The sequence below is a fragment of the Narcine bancroftii genome, chromosome 1, assembly GCF_036971445.1.
Source record: "Narcine bancroftii isolate sNarBan1 chromosome 1, sNarBan1.hap1, whole genome shotgun sequence".
Classification (NCBI taxonomy): domain Eukaryota; kingdom Metazoa; phylum Chordata; class Chondrichthyes; order Torpediniformes; family Narcinidae; genus Narcine; species Narcine bancroftii.
In genome coordinates this window covers 23,283,724-23,308,380 of record NC_091469.1, presented here as the reverse complement: position 1 = coordinate 23,308,380, position 24,657 = coordinate 23,283,724, and the positions used below count along the sequence as shown (strand labels likewise).

The 24,657-nt window shown below is 40.7% G+C and overlaps 1 protein-coding gene across 19 annotated transcripts in view; it reads right to left on the bottom strand.

Moving 5' to 3' along the window:
* The window catches only part of pip5k1ba (phosphatidylinositol-4-phosphate 5-kinase, type I, beta a), a 200,238-nt gene that overhangs the window by 8,258 nt on the left and 167,323 nt on the right, over nucleotides 1–24,657 (bottom strand). For 14 of the 19 annotated variants that reach the window (XM_069922100.1, XM_069922180.1, XM_069922110.1 and 11 more), the window contains 3 exons: nucleotides 16,278–16,425; nucleotides 4,493–4,610; nucleotides 146–2,863 (listed from right to left, as the gene is read on the bottom strand). In XM_069922100.1, the coding sequence (XP_069778201.1) occupies nucleotides 2,768–2,863; nucleotides 4,493–4,610; nucleotides 16,278–16,425 (362 nt within the window). In that variant the 3' untranslated portion in view covers nucleotides 146–2,767. Of the gene's footprint in view, nucleotides 1–143; nucleotides 2,864–4,492; nucleotides 4,611–5,396; nucleotides 5,441–16,277; nucleotides 16,426–24,657 lie in introns of those variants that run through there. The other 5 variants (XM_069922227.1, XM_069922219.1, XM_069922236.1 and 2 more) reach the window with 4 other exon arrangements.

The following is a 24,657-nucleotide window of genomic DNA, read 5'->3' as shown; positions in this document are numbered from 1 at the left end:
TGACCTTGTTTCTAAAGGTGCAATTTCAATAAAGATATTTTAATATTTTTACTGTTGGTATATTTCATATGTAACAACATTTGTGCTATATAAATGCAAATATTTTTAGTTACGACAAAATGAAGACTCATCACTAATTAAATTCAGCATCTTGAAGACAACAGTTGAAGCAACAAATGAAAAAGACAATTTTAATAAAGTCTATATTCTAACTCTCCCAAATTGAACAGTTATTTTGCTATTTTATGGCTGATGTTTCAGTTTAAAAAATCCCAAAAGCACCATCCATATGCAAGCTGTTCCCTTATATTTACTGAACATTAAAAAAAATACAAAAATGAAAATACATACAAATATTCAAACATTTTAAGGAGAGCTGGATTGTTCAAATTGCAAAACATATAATTCACTGAATTTGGATCGTGTTAGTGACCAGCTAGTGAGTCCTTGGAATATTACTGGCTCGTTGCAGTGTGTATGGAAGCATATTTGATCTCTTGCTCTGCCCTAGATCAGCCAAGGCACCTGATGCACTTTGTATTTGGCCCCTCAGCTCCAAACCCACTGTGGCTAAATCATCCAAGTTGTTTGCATTCACTTTTTAAAAAAAACTTTAACTTTTTTTTAGAGATACAGCACAGTAACAATTCATTCTGGCCCATGGGCCTGTGCTGCGCAACTATGCCAATTAACCTACAAACACCACGCTTTTGGAGGGTGGGAGGACATCAGAGGACCCGAGGAAACTTCTTACAGGCAGTGCCGCATTCAAAGCTGGGTTGTTGCTACTGTAACCACTAGGTTAACTGTGCAGCTCCAAAGAATTTCTAACCTTCTTTAAAATGGCAAGTGTGGTCAAGTGTTTGTTTAATTTTAATCAATATTGCCTGTGAATTAAGTTAAATGCATTTAAATTATTTTTGTTGAAAAACCGAACTTTCTCATTATTTAATTATTTTTTGACTAAATCCAATTATCTCTGATCAACAAAGGCGATTTGAAAATAGTGACGTGAAACATCCAAGTCTACAGATGCTGTGGTTGTAGTAAAAAATGCTAGAGGAACCCAGCAGGTCCATAGGAAGCAAAGATATATAACCAACATTTATGGAGGGGTATGTCCACGTCTGCTGCAGGCTCGTTGGTGACTGACAAGTCCAATGCGGGACAAGCAGGCAGGGTTGCAAGGGAAAATTGGTTGGTTGGGTGTTGGGTTTTTCCTCCTTTGTCTTTTGTCAGTGAGGTGGACTCTGCGGTCTTCTTCAAAGGAGGTTGCTGCCCGCCGAACTGTGAGGCACCAAGATGCACGGTTGGAGGCGAGATCAGCCCACTGGCGGTGGTCAATGGGGCAGGCACCAAGAGATTTCTTTAGGCAGTCCTTGTACCTCTTATTTGGTGCACCTCTGTCTCGGTGGCCAGTGGAGAGCTCGCAATAGAACACGATCTTGGGAAGGCGATGGTCCTCCATTCTGGAGTCGTGACCCACCCAGCGCAGTTGGGTCTTCAGCGGCATGGATTCGATGCTTGCGGACTCTGCCAGCTCGAGTACTTCGATGTTGGTGATGAAGTCATTCCAATGAATGTTGAGGATGGAGCGGAGACAGCGCTGATGGAAGCGTTCGAGGAGCCTTAGGTGATGCCAGTAGAGGACCCATGATTTGGAGCCGAACAGGAGCGTGGGTATGACAACGGCTCTGTACAAGTTGATCTTTGTGTGTTTCTTCAGGTGATTGTTTTTCCAGACTCTTTTGTGTAGTCTTCCAAAGGCGCTATTTGCCTTGGTGAGTCTGTTGTCTATTTCTTTGTCGATCAGATGAAATGATGCAGCCGAGGTAGGTAAACTGGTTGACTGTTTTGAGTTCTGTGTGCCCGATGGAGATGTAGGGAGGCTGGTAGTCATGGTGGGGAGCTGGCTGATGGAGGACCTCAGTTTTCTTCAGGCTGACTTCCAGGCCAAACATTTTGGCAGTTTCCGCAAAACAGGATGTCATGCGCTTTCTCCACTACCAAGTTATTAATGTGTATTGGAGGGTGGTTGTACTGGTCCTCCTTAAGTCCACAATCAAGTATACTTTATCCACATTGAGACTCAGGTTGTTACACTTGCACCATATCACAAGATTTTCCACCTATTCTTCGTAGTACTATTATCTAGCAATTTGATGACACTGTAAGGTTTGGACCCATCATGGGTCAATAGTTTGAACAGGAGCAGGCTGAGCACATAGCCCTGAGGTGAGCCAGTGCTCAGCACGACGGTGCTACCAACCCAGAGAGTTTGTGGTCTTTCCATGAGGAAGTCCAGAGTCCATTTAAAGAGAAGGGTCCCAGCAAGGACAGCTTCTCCACTAGCCTCTGGGAAATTATCGTACTAAATGTCGAGCTGATGTTGAAGAACAGCAGCCTAGTGTATGAGCCATAATTCTCCAGGTGGGTCAGTACAGAATAGAGAGAAAAGGCTACAGCATCATCAGTGGAAATGAAATGGACGTGGTATCTCTGGGAAATGCACTTTGATGAGTTCCATCATTAGACGCCCAATGCATTTCATAATAGAGGAGGTCAATGCCATGGGTGATAGTCATTGAGGCCTGTTATTGTCACCCTCTTATGAACCAGGATGATGGTAGGTGTCAAAAAACTTGCAAGGACGGTGGACTGCTGCAGTGAGATGCTGAAGATATCTATCTGCACTGGTGATTTGATGGATCAGATATCATATTTCCACCTTGAATGATGACACAAAATTAATTGGGAACATGAGCAGTTATGAGGATCCAGAGGCTTCAAGGGGATATGGACAAGCTGTTCGAATGGGCGACATCATGTAGAATGGAGTACTGCATGGAAAAAATGCGGTTGTCTAATTCAGAAGAAAAACACAGAATGTGGAGGGATTGAATGTGGTCAAAGCTATCTTGATGTCTTTGTACACAAGCTACTGAAAACTGACATGTAGATACACCATGCATTTCAGAAGGGAAATAGTATTAGTACATTGCAGGAAGGTTTGACTGCAAGTGCAAGGATGACACTGCCATTATATAGCACCTTTATGAGATCATGCTTGGAGTATTATGTACAATTTAGTCTCCCTCCACAAGCAAGGGAGGCTAAATTGTACATATTAGTAATTCCTCATGTGAGCAATGATTAAGTAGATGAACCTCTGCTCTAAATTTCACAGGAACGAAAGACACAAATAGGGTAGATGTAGGGAGGTTATTTCCTTTGTCCAAAGGATGTAAAAGCAGGGTTCACAGCCTCAAAATAAGGGCTGAGATGAGGAGATACTTCCTCAATAGTCAGATACAAATCTTTTAAATTTTCCAACTCCAACGGGCTGCTGAAGTTTAATCAATGCTTGCATTCAAAACACAAATCCAGATTTTTATATGGTTAAGTAACGGTGGTTCTGTAGCTTGCAGAAAGTCGCCGTTAGTCACCAGCACCATTTTTCCTGACAGGAAATCAACAGAGTTCTGCCCATTAAAGGAATCAAAGGACATGGAGACAGGTCAGGAAATTGGCTAGAAGATAAGCCATGATCTTGTTGGATGGTGGAGCAGGTTTGAGGGGCTGAATGCCCTACTTCTGTTCCTATATTGTATGTTCTTAATGGTCTGTTTGTAGAAATGCTAGATTCTTTTCATGTCTCTAGTCTACACTGTAATGTTGCACATTAAGACTGCAAAATGTATGACATTTTATGCTACAATTATATTGTCATTCTTCATTTCAAGAAAATATATTTTTCCATGGCAACACAGTTTAAGTGAGGAGACTTTAAATGGGAATGTGATGATTATGTAAGTGCAAGCTCAAAATCAACTTTGAATGCTTAAACATCCGAATTTTTCACAACTGGTTTGTGGAAGATTAAAAATTTGATGTTGTTCTTTATTGTAAATAATTTTCATTCACCTCTCATTGATTTTAATAGTAACTTTGTCACTATTTAATTTACTTGCTCACAGGAGTCTAATTAAGCCAAACAATTCAGAAGTGCTCCTGTATTTTCAAGTATTAATTCTAATTTACCACCTGCTTCGCAAATTAGGTCACGATGCATTTAAGCAGAAAGTGTTGCTAAGTGCCCACATTGGAATAAATCCAAAATGAATAACTTGACAATGAACTAAAACACAATGAACAAAAGTTACTTTGCAGAGCTACCATTGATCTTTTAGTTCACTTTTCATAATTAAAATAGCAACTAGAAAGAAAATAATTGGAAATCTATGCTCAAACCATTTACCCACATTGACATTTTGTAAATTAATGCCAATTGACCAAATAATTAATTAAATAAAAGAGGTCTGAGTACAAGCTATTTATCAGTATGATTTACAAAAGACAGAATATAAATAATTGATATCATGAATGTACGGTATTTAAGATTCAATCACATTTTTGTCTTAAATCATTTGCAGCAATAATGAGAAAACACAGCCTCCTATGAATTAGACTCTTCATATCCATTGGTACTTACCAAACGAATGTCAAAATCAGAATCGTCATCATTTTCTATTTCAAGTGTACTTTTTTCCAAAGTTAAACAGATTGCACTATCTTCCAAAGTCACCGTGGAGCTAGTTGGATTTCCTTCCCTGGAATTATATTAAAACAAAAAAGTGTTTTGCCAACATCTCTGAGAGATTGCAGAGTTTATAATCTGGCATCCATTATTGCATAAGATTTATACACATCTTAATAACCAAATGCATTTGGTTCTGTGTGAACATCAGGGTGAATTTGTAGAGGGGCGGAAATGAACCATCTATCTGAAACTGCAAAGTCTTTGATCATGTTTCAAAGTTGGTTTAAATTTAATTCAAAATGATTTAAAAGAGACATTAATTTTCTCTGTTCAATGTGGAGGGAGTGCCAAGATTGTTCTCTTTGAAACAGAGAATGTGGAGGGGAAATTTTGTTGTGGTACAGGAAATAAATGAGGCCCAGGTGGAATGAATTATTCCCCTTATAGTTAACTAACATGGAACATGGATTTTTAGGTTGAAAAATTATAGGAGAATTTATGACCAAAAACATTTCACCCATGGGGTTGAAGTTTATATCTGGAACTCATTGCTTGATAGGATGATCAAAGGAGTTTTTAAGAATGACATTCAAGGTGCAAAAATCTATAAGGATAATAGGAGTAAGAGCATGGAGAAGTGATATTAGTCTCAACAACTTTTAACTTTTTCGAGCATTTTTTGTTTTTATTGCAGATTAAGATGTTGATCAGAAAATGCAAATACTGATTGGCAAATGGCTCCTTCTGCGCTGAAATTAATACACAGAGTGGCACTGACAAAGCAAGAGTAGACAAAACCAGATATGAGAACCAATAAATATATAATTCATTTTCATAAAATCTAAAATGTACTAACTTAGATGTAGCTGATGAAAATCAAAAACTACAGATGCTTGAAATCTGAAATTAAAAACAGTCAGTATGAGCAGAGAGAGAATAATAATTACCAAAGTGTCTTTGACCTGAAACATTATTTCTATGCAATCTATGGATAAAGAAACAGTTAACATTAAAAGTCAGGAACTGTTTATTACGTAGTAAATGGGAGAGCATTGATGAATACAGAAGAGCAGAAGGATTTAGGAGTAACGGTACATCGTTCCCTGAAGGTAGAAACTCACGTGAATAGGGTGGTGAAGAAGGCTTTTAGTATGCTGGCCTTTATCAATCATTGCATGGAATATAGGAGTTGGGAAGTGATGTTGAGACTGTATAAGGCGTTTGTGCGGCCTAATTTAGAGTTCTGTGTGCAGTTCTGGTCGCCTAATTATAGGAAGGATATAAACAGAGTGGAGAGAGTGCAGAGAAGATTTACCAGAATGTTTCCTGGGTTTAAGCATCTCGAGTACAGGGAGAGATTGGGCAGATTAGGTCTTTATTCTTTGGAGCGTAGAAGGTTGAGAGGGGATTTGATAGAGGTATTTAAGATTATGAAAGGGATAGACAGATTGGATGTGGATAGACTATTTCCGTTAAGAGTAGGAGGGATTGAAACAAGAGGACATGAGTTAAGAGTTAAGGGGCAGAGGTTTAGAGGTAACATGAGGGGGAACTTCTTTACTCAGAGAGTGGTAGCAGTGTGGAATGAGCTTCCGGGAGAAATAGTGGCGGCAGAGTCAATTTTATTATTTAAGAAAAAGCTGGACAGGTATATGGATGAGAAGAAGGTGGAGGGTTATGGTCATTGTGCAGGTAGGTGGGACTAGAGAGGAGTGTTTGGTTCGGTGCGGACTAGAAGGGCCTAATGGCCTGTTTCCGTGCTGTAATTGTTATGTTATGTTATGTTAGGAAAGGAAAAGCGAGACAACAAAGTTGCCAGGCAAGTGGTGGATAGGACAAAGGGAATATTCTTGGAGATTAATAGGGAGATGGACCAAAGGGATATGGATACGTTAAAGCAGGTCAGACATGAAGCCAAAAGAATGATGATAAAACCAGGCAAATCGTGTGATGAGAGAAAAACTTTGATGGGTCACCCAACAGTAGACCAAGCCAGTTTTGGTTCAATCTGAAAAAGCAAGTAAAATTGATGAACTCAATATTGATTCCTGAAGACTGCAATGTGTCTAGTTAAAATACGAGGTTGTTCCTCAAGCCTATGTTGGGTTACGCAGGGAGAGTGCAGAAGGTCACAGTGGGATTGGAGAGAGGTTTAAAGAATGACAGGGAACTGGAACCTCAGGGTCATCACTGTGAATTTAGTCTTCTGCAGTGATGAACTTCCGATGGCCTGACACTTTAATTCTCCACCTCATCCTGACCTATCTGCTTGTTGCCTCTCGCACTCTTTCATTGAGTCAAACACAGACTTGAAGAACAGCATCCCCTCTTCCTCCTAGGCATGTTGTAGCCTTTATGATTAAATCCTGAATTGAAGACTTCTTTCTGTATGTATCAGCATTGGGCCAGTTCTGCATTCATCTGATCCATTTGTAATATTTCATTTTATCTCTTGACCAACTCTTCCAGATTTCCACCATTCTTTTTGGTTCTAAGTCACACACACACACACACACACACACACACACACACACACACACACACACACACACACACACACACACACACACACACACACACACACACACATGACAACCAGATATCTGTGTTGACAGCAGAATCAATGTGGCAATCTCACCTCACCTCACCACAGATCTTTCCTTTCTCTTATCCATGCCACTCCAACTCAACTTAAAAACTAACTTTTTTTTCTCACTTTTCTAGTTTTGTTGAAGAGCCTTTGACTTCAAATATTAGCTCTGTTTCTCCTTGCACAGATGTTGCCTGACCTATAGTGTTTTCTATTTTTGAAATGTTTGAATGTGATGGTTTAAAAATACCCATTAAAAAAAGTTGATCAATGATCAGCTATGAATGAGTGCTGTTCTTTACACCTGCTCACTGTAATAACTTAGGTTGACAAAATAACTAAAACATTATACAGTAATTCACAGTTTATCAAATTATAAGAAAAAACCTTACTAACTAAATGATCTCAGCCAACAATTTATCCTAAAATGGCTCTTGTGGATTTTTGTTTGCCTGTTATTGCTGACTGAAAATTTCTAATGACTACATATGGATTTTGGGTACTGTTAGGTCTGCTTTGTTCATGAATGAGTGAGACAAACACCAGACTGAGTCGAAATCAGGGTTCTTTGTTCTTTATTACCGGATTGTAACACTTGCAACTAAACATGTTAGTCGGAGAATGCATTCTGCCGTTATCAGCAAAATGGTGATTTTTTATACCCTTGGATATGTGCTTAGAACATCATCATATCATTACTTGTCCAATGACTAAAACTGTTGCTATCCTTTCCCTGCTAGCTTCCTGCCTCTCAATCCATCAATGTCTCTCTTATCTTGTAAGTACAAGGATGCATTCACATCTTGTTACAGCCCTGCACATTCCCATCTCATGATGTTTTACCTAACAGTACGGAGTTGCAGTATTTGATGAAATGTGAAATCTTTGGCAGCACACATTTCAGTTAGGATTATAGGTCTATTGCCATAAACATTGCACAATGTATGTCTGCCTGAAATTCTGACTTGCTACAGTCGAACATGTATGTTCATTCAGGTTTATGTACATTGTAGGTGTAGAACAATAAAAATTTTATCATTATCGTAACTCAAAACATGTGCAGCCAGAGATTTTGCAATCTAATTTATCAATGTCATTCACAATGTTGTCATAAAAGATGGCATTTTAGTAATTGTGGAAATTAAAACTAGTGAATCTAGTGCCAACAACAACTGGTTGGCAATTTTTCTACTTTAATGAATGCTTCTTTTTACTCCTGTATGGCTAAAGATACACATAATTCTTTAAATCTGCAGGATAATTCAAAGCTACACAGAACTAAAACCATATCATTTTACTATTCCAGGAAGCCCTTTCTGGTTCCGAAATACAGTGAATAGACCTTCATCTAAGTACGCACAGTAGATGTTGTTCTTGACTAGTCTTCTTTATCTTATCGTTGAATGGGCAAGTTTGCAAACTCAACACTTATTCTTCCAAGTACTGTACAAACCCAACAGATGATCCTTTGTATCATGGCACCAGCTGCCTTCAAAAACAAAGCACCAGGAATTTCTGTTTGCTATCAGAGTACCAAACTGATGCCAACTTCTATGTGTAATCTAAGTCACAAGAGAATGCAATCAAATGTGTGCTGCAAAATTAATAATTCGTTACTCAAATCTAGAAAAAAATAACAAGGAGAGGAAAACTGGATGGACGTGGGTTTAAAAAATAAATCTAATAAAGAATCTCACAAAAAGTTACATAATCAGGAATGTCAGATGAGCCACTTTGTAACAAAAGATGTGAACATTCCGTAGCAGCATTGGCACAAGGATTAGAAACAGAATAATCCACTGCTTAGATACCATAATCCCTCATTAGTTAACTTAAAATGACAGGTCCATTAAGTGCAGAATCATTCTAGCATTCATGAGAAAGGCAGATCCATGAAAACTATTCTGAACAGTCCTGAAACATTTCTTCAGGCAAACCACAAAGGACAAGCACAGAGGCTATAGACATCATCCAAAGGTTTTCCAAAACATTTTTTGCCTCACTTTATAAGTGCATATTAAAAATAGGCAAAACATTATAGCAGTTCCTCAGATATATCTCATAGGAACTTCTTTTACCCATTGACAGGTTGCAGGCATCACTACAATGCCAGTATTCATTGCCCATCCTAATGCCCTTTAGAAGGTGCTAGTGAGCCACCTCCTCCAACTGCTGCAGAATTGAACAGTGCTATTTCCTGGCTGTTCCAATCATATTGCTGCCACGTGGGCAAATCTGGGATTGTGACTCAACATGGTGAAAGAAAATTGATGAGCTTCAAAGCCAGGATGCTGTGGGTTAGCACTGAACAGAAAAATGCTAGGATTTACTGCAAGACATGTATCATCTGCCCGGTCCTAAAACAACAAATAGGGAGACAAGTGAGGGAGCAAAATTACATTTGGCTATTACATCGGTTGCTTCAACAGTTTTACTTCAATAAAAAAAACACAAAAGTTCTCTTTCTTTTGCTCTACATTACTCTACAATGTAGAGTAAATTTGAAGGTCAGTGCACATTGGGATCTAAGGGATTGAAAAAATAGCCTTTTGTCTCTCTCATTCTTCCTATGGTTACACATTTTCTGTATTGCTTCTATGCCTTTATATTTCTTTGTCCACTTCTCCCAAGTGGGAACATTGGTTGGCATTGCTTCATCCTGGAGAAAATGTGAACTACAACTCTGATGGCTCTTGTTGACAGCTCCCTGCTTGCTCATTGTGATAAGCTATCGAGCAGAAAGCAGACACAAAACATAAAGTCTGTTTAACAGACTTTATTCTTCAGAAATTTCCACAGAGCTAGCTGTGAGAGTGCTGTGCAAAGCTCTGAGACTGACCTCGAGGGGCTGGATCTAGCTTATATCCTGGATGGTGATTGGCAGCCGACTGGGAGGGGCTTGGTTCATTCAGGTCGGTAGTTGCCTTGTCCTCCAGTGCTCTTCTGCAGGTACACAGGTTGCCCCCTGAAGTAGGCTAGTGGTGTATCACCACATTCATCTCTTACCCACCTCCTGCCACTTCAACTCTCCACTGCTGTCTTCTTTTGTTACCACTACTTCTATTGCACACCCTTGGTGCTGTCTTATTCTAAGAAAGAACCGTGGCTTAATATGACAAATTAAAGGGCTATGAATGGAATGGGCATTTTTTAACAAGATATAACTGTAAATATATTTGAGTTTAAGAATACTGTTGCGGGAAGTCAATAAAGAGAACAAAACAGTTCGATATGGCCACAAGATAGGGCATTCTGTCCTCTATGCCTCTAGTTGGTGTATAACAAAACTGCATCCAACAAGCATGTCAGTGAAATGTGGCATACAAAATCAATGGGGGAAGGGGGATTGAGATGGAGGTTGGTAAGTGGAGACAGATACCCTGACACTTCACATGCAGTGAGATACCACACAATGTAATAGTCAGGATTCAGGAAGTACTAATGCTTGCAAGAATGCAGACCATATTCAGAATTTGATTTCAAAAATCCTTTCATTGCAACACCCTTCCTTTTGTGGAAATTGGTTGCTGAAGGTCTGCAGGAGCTGGTTGACAATTGATTAGAAGGTCTAGTAATTAGTGCGACTTGTACCTATCCCATATGATCAGCTCGTGCTCAAATGTAGCTTAACTCAACTCAAGAAACATCTGAGTTTCCAGTGAGGCACAGTAGTCTTCAAATCTCAGATTCAAGTTCAACAATTTCAAATACATGGGACTGTGGTCTGACGTACACCTCCTTTTACCCTCTTTTTGGTGAATGCCCCATGACTACACTCTTTCACCATGCCCCCTTGTCTCATTTGATTATTCCTGCCTTTCACTCCTTTTTGTTTCAGATGCCCTGTTTTGCGGAAACTGCCAAAATGTTTGGCCTGGAAGTCAGCCTGAAGAAAACTGAGGTCCTCCATCAGCCAGCCCCCCCACATCTCCATTGGGCACACAAAACTCAAAACGGTCAACCAGTTTACCTATCTTGGCTGCACCATTTCATCAGATGCAAGGATCGACAATGAAATAGACAACAGACTCCCCAAGGCAAATAGCACCTTTGGAAGACTACACAAAAAAGTCTGGAAAAACAACCAACTGAAAAACCTCACAAAGATTAGCGTATACATAGCCGTTGTCATACCCACACTCCTGTTTGGCTCCAAATCATGGGTTCTCTACCGGCATCACCTATGGCTCCTAGAACGCTTCCCCCAGCGTTGTCTCCGCTCCATCCTCAACATTCATTGGAGCGACTTCATCACCAACATCGAAGTACTCGAGATGGCAGAGGCCGACAGCATCGAATCCACGCTGCTGAAGATCCAACTGCGCTGGGTAGGTCATGTCTCCAGAATGGAGGACCATCGCCTTCCCAAGATCGTGTTATATGGCGAGCTCTCCACTGGCCACCGAGACAGAGGTGCACCAAAGAAGAGGTACAAGGACTGCCTAAAGAAATCTCTTGGTGCCTGCCACATTGACCACCACCAGTGGGCTGATATTGCCTCAAACCGTGCATCTTGGCGCCTCACAGTTCGGCGGGCAGTAACCTCCTTTGAAGAAGACTGCAGAGCCCACCTCACTGACAAAAGACAAAGGAGGAAAAACCCAACACCCAACCCCAACCCACCAATTTTCCCTTGCAACCGCTGCAACCGTGTCTGCCTATCCCGCATCAGACTTGTCAGCCACAAACGAGCCTGCATCTGACGTGGACATTACCTCTCCATTAATCTTCGTCTGCGAAGCCAAGCCAAAGAAGAAGAAAGAAGTGAAAATCCATCCTATGTGGGCTAAATCATAGCAAGATTGCTGTGTTGAGTTAGCTTCTAAAATTAATTTCATTAACTTCAACATTCCCTGAATTTACTTTTACATCTGCTGGATGAATTTCTGTTCAATTATATACCTAACATTTCCCAGTTTCAGTGGAAGAGTATTTGCAACATTTTGTCACAAGCACTTATCTGCTGATAAGATGGAATAAAAACACACCAGGAATTTATTTGGCCCCAGGCTGTCTGCTTTGCAGTGTTTGAGGACATCAGACTTAACAGGTTGGTTGAGCAGCAAAGATATCTGCTCCCTCTGACTTGGGTTTCTTGGTGATTTATTGAATATAAAATTAACACCCAATTTCACATCAGTGCATCTATATGAATACAGTTCTTCAGCGGCACACCAAATTTCATGCAGGAAAAGGTGTTTTTGTACAGCAAGTTGCAAATTTCCAAATACCTATGTTAAAGCAGATTCTAGAATTTGTGGTCAAATGTACTTGATACTGCAAGCACTGATGGGCACACTGCTCTGAGTCACGTTCAGAGTCACAGAGCACAGTAACAAGCCCATCACCCAGGGAGTCAATCCCAAGCATCAACCACCCATTTACACCAATCTTTGTTATCCCCACATTCTCATCAGTTCCTCCCCCCCCCCCCCCCCCCCCCAGATTCAACCACTTTTCTGCACACAAGGAACAATTTACAGTGGCCAATTAACCTATTAGTCCTCACATTTTTCATGGGGGCGGTGGGTAATTCATATAGTCCCTGGGAGAGCTGCAAAGCTCCACAGACAGCACTCAAGGTCAGGGTTAAACCCAAGCTGTAAGGCAGTGGTTCATGACACAAGATCCAAACCAATGGCTTCCTCCTACATGGATTCATGGGTTGCCATTGTATAACCATTAGAGAGCTTCCTGACTGTCCATAATTAATGCAGAAACCATATTATTTTTCTTCATTCCTTTACAGGATGTGAGTGTCCCAGACAAGACCAGAATTTGCCTTCCATCTTGTAATGTGCTCTAAAAAGTGGTGGCAAGCCAATGTACCCTGAAAAAGTGCTTCCACTGTACTGCCACGCAGGGAGATCCAGGATTTAGACTCATTGGCAATGAAGTTACAACAGTGTATTTCCAAGTCAGAAAACCTAGAGGTTATGATGTTCTCCCACATACGCTGTTTGGTAGAGGTCCAGATGTTGAAGATGCCTGGCAGAGTGGCAGGTGAGATACATGGAAACCAAGACATGCCAGTGATGGAAACAATGTATGCTGGAGCTGTCAGTTGGAGCTCTGTGGCTCCTCGTGTTGTTGAAGCTGAATTTGTCCAGGAAAATTGAGAGTATTTCACCATGTCACTGACTTGTCCTTGGTGGATGCTGAAAAGGGTATGGGTCGCAGAGAGACAAAGCAGAGGTATCCAGCCTCAACCTGTCCAGAAGGTTTCTGGTCAGTGCTAATTCCCAGAAATATTACCAACTGGGGCTCTGGAAGTACGACACGTTAAACAGAGGTCACTTAACATTATGTTGTTGGAAATAGTCATTATCTAGCACTTGTGCTGCACAGATGTTACTCAATCTTTATCAGGCCATGTCTAAATATTTTCCAGGTCTTGAAGCATTAAGCACGGGCTGCTTCACTGTCTGGGCAGTTCTGCATTTCAGCAATCAGCAACAAAATTATCCACCTCTAACCTTTCAATGAAAGAAAGATCACTTATGATGTGCCGGGAAATGATTGGTTATTGGACAGTGCACGAAGGAACTCCAGGAGCAGTGTCCTGGGGTTAACGTGTTTAGTCTCCAACAACAACCTCCTTTTATGCAAGTTATGTTTCGGCTGATGGAGAATTCCCTCGTCTTATCCCATTCTTATTGACGTCAATCTAATTTAAAATCTGTCGCACTTGTCTAAATGCCATTTTGATGACAGGATATTATCTTGACAGCAAAACATAGCAACGACTATTAAATAACTAAAACATCGGCATTCGTATGGAAATTCGACATTATTTAATACAGTGCTGAAGCTTAACATGAACAATAGATTTAAAATAACAGAAAAGGACAAGAAGTAATTATCAATTCTTTAGTAATGGAGGAATGGATTGTGGCTCCAATTTTTGAACAGTAATATTGCACAAATACTTTTATCCACAGGCTGACACACAATGAGCCAATCACCATTTGCATTTTTCTGAAAGCCTATTCAGTACTTGACTGCAAGCGACTTTTCAAGCAATTTGTTTGATACACACTAATTAGTTATTTACTGCACTTGAATGATGTGATGTATTGATTATGATAATAAAACACAGATAAATCACTGCAGCAGGCAAACCCCAGCTTTGATTGACACTCAAGCTTCATAGACTTCAAAAACAAAATAAAAGCACTTGGTATAAAGCAAATAAATAGTGATAATGCACTTAGAAGTACCACCAGGATATTTATCTTGGACTGTCAAGGACAGGGCAAATCTTTCAATATGAAAGAATTAATATTTTCCCAGTGAAAGAGGTCTCTTGTGAAGCCATCTTTTATGTGTGATGCCAAATAACTGCTCAGTATAAGAGCCAGGACAATGGACTCCAAATAATCTGGGACTGGTGTCCTTAATTAATGTCAGCAAGGCAATTATCACCATCAATTGAGGTAAATGCAGTTAAGTTTGGGTTGTAGTCAGTGATCAATATGTTCACCCTCTCTTATTTCTATCTATTAAACCGAAAGAAAGTTCTGTTCCAGTAACTTCACTTAAAACTGACTGGGTATCCTAGTCAGCAAGAAACTTTTGCTGTCTCTAGCAGAGGATCACAAATTATGGGTGTAACAAAACAATTCCAAGCACATTTCATTTTGCTGTTCCTCACCCCACCCCAATGAGCACATCAAATTTGACCATTCAGGTTCACTACAAAAGTTACCGTATAGAATGGATTTGTGTGATTCACTTAAGTCCAGGCCAGTCAAAAGGGAGGAAACATCAAGATGGTGGAATAACTTTTTTTTTTGTTTTTTGTGACACAATGTTTGACTCTCTGAATCCGTTCTCTGGATTCAATATGGAATAGCAAAGAGATGTTGCTCTTTGTAGTCCCTGAACATGAGCACACATTGATTCTGAATTTCAGCTCCAGCTTTAATTGTCCAGAGTTTGGGGGGGGGGGGGGTGCAGTGGGAAGGTAGCCCATACAGTCTCCTGAAGTCCTGAAGTCCTTCACTCTAGCTTGCTCCTTTGATTTTTTTTCACGTCTACCTTTCAGTGATTGGCAGCGCTCAAAAGATTTATTGTTTTCTGGTTGAAGCCTCTTACTGCCTCCTTCTCCAAAGAATTGGGCTGAGTTCAAGTGGTGATATCCCTTCTGATAGCTGGGATACACATTTATAAATAGACTAGGCTTTTCTTTCTCTTCATTGTTCATCTAACTTGCAAACAATTTATTGTTTCTGTGATAAGTGCCAAGGTGTGGGCCAAGTGTAAATGAGAAATAAAGGCACTCCTTGTGTAATAGTTTGTGCTCACATAAGTAATTAGAACCATTTCTCCCCATTAGATACACATGCAGACAAAATACTACCTCCATTAGTCTTAACTTATTCAAAATAAGATCTAGGAAATGAAAGTGGATATGGTTAAACTCATTGTGTCACCCAGTGCTCTATAGCGAGCTACTGTAAAACAACATTTACTTTTCCTAACTTTCTATTGATATGAGTATTTTCAAATTTGTTTTAGAAGTCTTAATGAATATTGTTTCAAGGCACAGATTGCAGGCCATTGCCAAGTTGTGCCTGTTGTATGTTTGGCAAGAGCGGAGAGAGGATGGGAAGTAGGGAAGAAAGTATTAGTAACATGAAAAGACAATCTTGCCAAGTTTTCATTCTGCAATTTAAAAATTAACCTGAAATAATTGATTTTCAAATTCTTACATCATTACATCAAGTAACAAGCCAATATATCGTGAAGGACACTCACAGAAAGATGAAACATTTACCGGTATCGGCCACCAGCAACTCTCAATCTCAAGACAGTCATGAGCGTTGGCAGTGGAAGCAATATAAGGAATAATAATGTACTGATCTGCTCAGCAAAGAAAAACAAATACCTCAGAATCAATCTTAAACACAGCAGGATTTCACGTCAATTCAGACATGAAACCAATGCAGTATCCTCCTTGACATTTATTGCAGAATCACCAATGGAGCTCACATTAAACTGTCTTGCAATGTTTGCACAGATGTTTCAGTTTAGAAAATTCCTTATGAATTGGTAACTTTAATTTTTGCACCTCTTGTATATTTACTACTTGCAGAATACAAGATTAAACAGGCCAGATTCTCTACAAAATAAGAAGACTCTTACCTGTTTGAAGAATTTCCCGTTCCTTCGGATGGTGTTGGTTCATTTAGAAATAATGAAGTAGAGGAATGTGTTGTTGCTAAGGAGGATGCTTCAAATAAAGACGTAGTGCTGGGCAAGATGTCGGGTCTGCGCCTTCGATATCCCATTGCTACGAAGCAAGGAAAAGTCATTTAATTTTGTTTTGAACTAAGTTACCAACCATCTAGTCCAAGATTACATTTCCAACATTTATTTCCCACCATAGTTGGATTTGAACAGAATAGCTTGTGGGTCACTTCACCAATACATTTATATGTTGTAGCAGATTAGCTGCTCATTCAGCACCCCACTCCATTCTCCTTTCCAAGGCCAGGCAAATGAAGGGTATAAAAGACCATCAACCCCTCATACTTGCTTCAAACTGTGTGAAATAACAATGATCTTTCAAGGATCAAAAAAGCATTGCAGCAGGGATACAAGCCATTTGGCCCAACTCATCCATTCTGACTAAGGTGCCTCACTGAGTTATACTCACTTGCCTACACTTGGCCCATATCCTTTCTTTTAAATTAAAAAAAAATTTTCACACTGTGAACCATATCAACCAAATTACATACAAACGTTTCCCTCTTAAATATACAGTCGCATTTTCTCCCCTTTTTTTCCTCCCTACTTTCCCTCGCCCCTTCGCACCCCCCTCCAAAACCAATAAACATTCAACATATACAATACAATAAAACCATTAAACAATGTCATCACACAATGAAAAATAAACAAGAAAAATGTGTCATCTACTTTTACACACTGGATCGAGTCATTTTGTAATATCATCATTTTAGGGGGTCGAAGTCCGAGGCAAGCCCTCTCTGTTATGTTCCATGTACGGTTCCCAAATTTGTTCAAATAATGTGACTGTATTTTTTAAATTATATGTTATTTTTTCCAAGAGTGGAGAGAGGATGGGAAGTAGGGAAGAAAGTATTCCCTGGAATACTTATTCCTTTCCATGTACCATTGCTGTATTCTCAGGCTCTCTACAGCTAAGGCTATCATAATAAATCTTTTTTGTGCTTCATCCAGTTTGAGGCCTAATTCCTTACTTCTTATATTACTTAGAAGAAAGATATCTGGATTTTTTGGTATATTATTTTTTGTGATTTTATTTAATATCTGATTTAGATCTTCCCAAAACTTTTTCACTTTCTCACATGCCCAAATTGCATGTACTGTTGTTCCCATTTCCTTCTTACAGCGAAAACATCTATCTGATAATGTTGGATTCCATTTTTTTTTAACTTTTGGGGCGTGATATATAACCTGTGTAACCAATTATAGCTGGGACGTGGCAGCGAGGTCCTTGGGTCGTAGGTTTTATATCGGAGTGGCCTTCTCCTATGCAGGTTTCTTACCCGGGCTGGAAGGGCCTGCCTCCCCTCCTAGGTCGAACCATACCTGGTCGCAAATCACCTGTGGACATGGCCTAGGTAAGTTTAATTGGGTTCTCTAACTACCTCCGAGGTAGGTCAAGGACCTGGTTGGATTCTAACAGGGTTGACCGAGTCACACCCTTTCTTACTGCTGTGTAACTGGGGTGTAAAATGTAAAAAGCGAGGGGGAGGCAGCGCCCACGGCCTTGGTAGAGTGAGGCAGGCGAAGGCCCCGGTCCGGGCAGAAGCGAGGGGAAGGCGGTGGCCCCAGCCTTGGCAGAGTGAAGCAGGCGGAGGCCCACGGCACACGAACCATGGGTGTAAAGGGTGAGGCCAGTACTGCGCACACTGCACTCCACCTAAAAGCTCCTTTGCGCAGGCCTGAGGACAGGTCCACGTCCTCCCCCTCCACGTCCTCCCCTCAAAAGATGCTCACAAACTCAAGCTAGCATGCTGGAACATCAGAACCATGCTAGACAAGGCTGACAGCCACCAACCTGAACGTCGGTCTGCCCTCATCGCACATGAACTCCTCAGACTTGACATCGACATAGCTTCTCTCAGTGAAGTCCGCCTTGCAGATGTAGGCAGCCTCCAAGAACATGGCGCAGGCTACACACTCTACTGGTCTGGCAAGCCTATGGATGAATGACGCCTATCTGGTGTAGGCTTCATGGTCAAGAACTTCATTGCCTCCAAACTCGAAAACCTCCCGACAGGCCACTCGGACCGGATCATGTCCATGCGACTCCCCCTTCAAAACAAGCATCGCATCACCCTCATCAGTGTCTATGCTCCAACCCTCCAGGCGGAACCAGCAGAAAAGGACAAGTTCTACACTGATCTGCGCAACCTCATTCAACGCACCCCTACAGCCGACAAGGTTGTCATCCTTGGCGACTTCAACACTCCCGTCGGCAAAGACTCAGAAACCTGGCCAGGAATCATGGGCAAGCATGGTGTCGGCAAGTGCAACGACAATGGGCGCCTCCTGTTGGAGCTCTGCGCAGAACAGCGGCTTGTCATTACAAACACCCTTTTTCAGCAGAGGGACAGCCTGAAGACTACCTGGATGCATCCCCGATCTAAACACTGGCACCTCCTGGACTACGTCCTGGTGCGAGAAAGAGACAAACGAGATGTGCTCCACATCAGGGTCATGCCCAGCGCGGAATGCCACACTGACCACCGGCTGGTTCGCTGCAAGCTCAACCTTCACTTCAAGCCAAAGTCCAGGAACAGTAAAGCCCCCAGAAAGAGGTTCAATGTTGGAAACTTGCAGACAAACAAAGTGAGAGGAAACTTCCAGGCAAACCTCAAAGCAAAGCTCGAGGATGCAATCCGCCTCACGGACTCATCCCGTGAAACCCTCTGGGATCAGCTGAAGACTGTCATACTGCAATCCACTGAAGAAGTACTGGGCTTCTCCTCCAGGAAAAACAAGGACTGGTTCGACGAAAACAACCAGGAAATCCAGGAGTTGCTGGCAAAGAAGCGAGCTGCCCTCTAGGCTCAACTTGCAAAGCCGTCCTGGCCAGAGAAGAAATGAGCCTTCCGTCGTGCATGCAGCCATCTTCAGCGCAAACTCCGGGAGATCCAAAATGAGTGATGGACTAGCCTCGCCAAATGAACCCAGCTCAGCACGGACATTGGTGACTTCAGGGGTTTTTATGAGGCTCTAAAGGCTGTGTACGGCCCCTCACCCCGTCCAAAGCCCGCTGCGCAGCTCAGACGGCAAAGTCCTCCTCAGCGACAAGATCTCCATCCTCAACCGATGGTCAGAACACTTCCAATCTCTTTTCAGTGCCAACCGCTAAGTCCAAGAATCCACCCTGCTCCAGCTCCCTCAACATTCCTGAAGGCTAGAGCTGGATGAGGACCTCACCCGGGAAGAGACATATAAGGCAATTGAACAACTGAAAAGTGGCAAAGCAGCAGGTATGGATGGAATCCCCCCAGGTCTGGAAGGCTGGCGGCAAAACTCTGCATGCCAAAATGCATGAGTTTTTCAAGCTCTGATGGGACCAAGGAAAGCTGCCTCAGGACCTTCGTGATGCCATCATCATCACCCTGTACAAAAACAAAGGCGAGAAATCAGACTGCTCAAACTACAGGGGAATCACGCTGCTCTCCATTGCAAGCAAAATCTTCGCTAGGATTCTCCTAAATAGAATAATACCTAGTGTCGCCGAAAATGTTCTCCCAGAATCACAGTGCGGCTTTCGCGCAAACAGGGGAACTACTGACATGGTCTTTGCCCTCAGACAGCTCAAAGAAAAGTGCAGAGAACAAAACAAAGGACTCTACATCACCTTTGTTGACCTCACCAAAGCCTTCAACACCGTGAGTAGGAAAGGGCTTTGGCAAATACTAGAGCGCCTCGGATGCCCCCCAAAGTTCCTCAACATGGTTATCCAACTGCACGAAAACCAACAAGGTCGGATCAGATACAGCAATGAGCTCTCTGAACCCTTCTCCATTAACAATGGCGTGAAGCAAGGCTGCATTCTCGCACCAACCCTCTTTACTATCTTCTTCAGCATTATGCTGAAACAAGCCAATAAAGATCTCAACAATGAAGATGGTGTTTACATCCGGTACCGCACGGATGGCAGTCTCTTCAATCTGAGGCGCCTGCAAGCTCACACCAAGACACAAGAGCAACTTGTCCGTGAACTACTCTTTGCAGATGTTGCCGCTATAGTTGCCCTTTCGGAGCCAGCTCTTCAGCGCTTGATGTCCTGTTTTGTGGAAACTGCCAAAAATGTTTGGCCTGGAAGTCAGCCTGAAGAAAACTGAGGTCCTCCATCAGCCAGCTCCACACCATGATTACCAGCTCCCCCACATCTCCATCGGGCACACAAAACTCAAAACGGTCAACCAGTTTACCATTTCATCGGATGCAAGGATCGACAACGAGATAGACAACAGACTTGCCAAGGCAAATAGCGCCTTTGGAAGACTACACAAAAGAGTCTGGAAAAACAACCAACTGAAAAACCTCACAAAGATTGGCGTATAGAGAGCCTTTGTCATACCCACACTCCTGTTCGGCTCCGAATCATGGGTCCAGCATCACCTACGGCTCCTAGAATGCTTCCACCAGCGTTGTCTCCGCTCCATCCTCAATATTCATTGGAGCGACTTCATCTCCAACATTGAAGTACTCAAGATGGCAGAGGCCGACAGCATCGAATCCACGCTGCTGAAGATCCAACTGCGCTGGGTAGGTCACGTCTCCAGAATGGAGGACCATCGCCTTCCCAAGATCATGTTATATGGCGAGCCAAGACAGAGGTGCACCAAAGAAAAGGTACAAGGACTGCCTAAAGAAAGCTCTTGGTGCCTGCCACATTGACCACTGCCAGCGGGCTGATATCGCCTCAAACCGTGCATCTTGGCGCCCCACAGTTCGGCGGGCAGCAACCTCCTTTGAAGAAGACTGCAGAGCCCACCTCACTGTCAAAAGACAAAGGAGGAAAAACCCAACATCCAACCCCAACCAACCAATTTTCCCTTGCAACCGCTGCAACCGTGTCTGCCTATCCCGCATCGGACTTGTGAGCCACAAACGAGCCTTCAGCTGACGTGGACATTACCCCTCCATAAATCTTCGTCCGCGAAGCCAAGCCAAAGAAAAGAACCAATTATACCAGGGGTGTCAAACTCAAATTCATAGAGGGCCAAAATTAAAAACTTGGACTAAGTCGTGGGCCAAACTAAATATTTATTGAAAATTTTTAACAACATCTGCATGTTTTCTCTTCTTTCAACATACGTAATGTTAAACTTTTTCTTATGAAATGTTTAATGATAGTTTTGGTTAAACTCTTTCCAGAAGAAGCATTAACAAATGAGAAATAAAATATTCAATAAATAATATTTCTCCATAGCCTTTAAGCTCCTTTTTTCACAAGCCAACAAGTCAAAAAAATAACGATTTGCTTCAATGAAAATCCAATCTTTCAACTATGAACAGTCCAAAGTTAACCAAAGAAAATAATAATCCAAGCTTAGCTTGCTACACTGTGATTTACTCTGATGCACCTGGGTCTAAACCAGATACTTGGCATCTCTTCTTAGATGCAAGTTCATCAAACTCTGGGGTCAGATTTTGCCTCCCACCTGTCTTGAAAGGTCCTGTTTTCTGTCTTTCGTTTGGCCATTTTTCGTAAGGGGTTTATTACATGTGAGTTGGGCGACAGGTCGCAGATGCTAATGAAAGTAAAGAGAGGAGGTGGGGGCGATTAGCGGGCTGACGGGCCAGCGCCAACGCATTTGCAAAGCATTCTGGGATTTGTAGTATTAGCTGTGCATGTGCTATACTGGCACGGCGGCCAAATTTGGCCCGCGGGCCTGAGTTTGACACGTGTGAATTATATTGTATCATGCGTAACCTTGTGTTTATTATATTCTTCATAGTTACAAAACATAACTTTTCCAATGTTTCATTTTTTATCTTTATGTTTAAATCCTTTTCCCACTTTTGTTTGGGTTTATAGCTTATTTCATCATTTTCCTTATCTTGCAGCTAGATGTACATATTTGTTATAAATCTTTTAATTATCATTGTGTCTGTAATCACATATTCAAAGCTGCTTCCTTCTGGTAATCTCAGTCTGTTTCCCAATTTATCCTTTAAATAGGCTTTCAGTTGAACCATGAGTTATTCTATATTTTCTATTCTTTTAATTCCTTTTCTCTCCCATTCTCTAAAGGAAAGGTTATCTATTGTAAAAGGGATTAGCTGATTTTGTGTCAATAATAATTTTGGTATTTGGTAATTTGTTTTTTTCCTTTCTAGTGAATCTTCTTCCATATTTTGAGTAAATGATGCAATACTGGTGAGCTTTTATATCGTATCAGCTTTTCATCCCACTTATAAAGTATATGTTCTGGTACCTTCTCCCCTATTTTATCTAGCTCTATCTTAGTCCAGTCTGGTTTTTCTGTTGTCTGTTAAAAATCTGATAAATACCTTAATTGTGCTGCTCTATAATAATTTTTTTAAGTTTGGTAACTGCAAATCACCTTGGTTTACCTCTTTGTTAATTTATCTAACGCTATCCTCGGTTTCAACCACCTTTCCACAAGAATTTCCTTATTATTCTCTTTAGTTCATTAAAGAATTTCTCTGTTAAGGAAATTGGTAATGATTGAATTAAGTATTGTATCCTTGGGAAGACATTCATTTTAATGCAATTTACCCTCCCTATCAACGTTAGCGGTAATTCTTTCCAATGTTCTAAGTCTTCTTGCAATTTCTTTATTAGTGGCTGATAATTTAATTTGTACAAGTGGCTTAAATTATTATCTAACCTAATACCTAGGTATCGGATTGCTTGTGTTTGCCATTTAAATAGTGATTCTTTTTTAAATTCTGTATAATTTGCATTACTCATTGGCATCACTTCACTTTTATTTGTGTTGATCTTGTACTCCGATATTTCTCCATACACCTTCAATTTCTTATTAGTTCTTTTATTGATATTTCTGGTTCTGTTAAGTACACTATGATGTCATCTGCAAATAAACTGATTTTATACTCCTTCTCCTTTATTTTTATCCATTTTATTTTATTTTCTGTTATCTGTTCTGCCAATGGTTCTATTGCTAAAGCGAACAGTGAGGGAGATAATAGATATCCCTGCCTAGTTGACCTACTTAATTTAAATCGGTTCGATACATATCCATTTACTGTTACCTTAGCCAATGGTCCATTATATAATGCCTTAATCCAATTAATATATTTTTCTGGTAGATTGAACCTCTGTAGTACTTTGAATAAATAATTCCATTCTACCCTGTCAAAGGCTTTTTCTGCGTCTAAAGCAACAGCCACTGTTGGCATCTTATTTCCTTGAACTGCATGAATTATATTAATAAATTTACAGACATTATCCGCTGTTCATTTTTTCTTAATGAATCCAGTTTGATCTTGTTTTACTATTTTTGGAACACAATCAGCCAGTCTGTTTGCTGATAATTTTGCTATTATCTTATAATCTGAATTAAGTAGAGATATTGGTCTATATGATGCTGGTGTTAGTGGATCCTTCCCCGTCTTTGGTATTACTGTAATTATTGCTGTCTTACATGAATCTGACAAGTTTTGTGTTTCTTCTATTTGGTTCATTATTTCCAGGAGACGAGGAATTAATAACTCTTCAAATTTTTATAGAATTCTATTGGGAATCCATTCTCTCCAGGAGTTTTATTGTTCGGCAGCTTTTTTAATATATCCTGTACTTCCTCTATTTCAAATGGTTTTATCAGTTTGTTTTGTTCCTTTTCTTGCAATTTTGGCAGTTCAATTTTAGCTAAAAACTCTTCTATTTTATCATCTTTCCCCTCGTTCTGAGTTTGGTATAATTGTTCATAAAATTCCTTAATGTTTTCATTAATCTCTATTGGATTATATGTAATTTGTTTGTCCTTTTTCCTTGATGCCAATACAGTTCTTTTAGCTTGTTCTGTTTTAAGTTGCCAGGCTAATATTTTTTTTGTGTTTTTTCTCCCAGTTCATAATACTTTTGCTTTATTTTCATTATGTTCTTCTCCACCTTATACGTTTGTAATGTTTCATATTTTATTTTTGTCTGCCAATTCTCTTCTTTTTGTTATATCATCCCTTTTTGCTAGTTCCTTTTCTGTACTTACCATCTCCCTTTCCAACTTCTCTATTTCCCGATTGTAGTCCTTTTTCATCTTAGTTACATAACTTATTATCTACCCTCTAATGAAAGCTTTAATTGCATTCCATAATATAAATTTGTCTTTCACTGATTCCGTATTTATTTCAAAGTATGTTTTAATTTGGCGTTCAATAAACTCTCTAAATTCCTGCCTTTTAAGTAGCATGGAGTTTAACCTCCATCTATATGTTCTTGGTGGGATGTCCTCCAGTTCTATTGCTAATAATAGGCCGTGAATAATCAGATAGTAATCTAGCTTTATATTCAGTTTTCCTAACT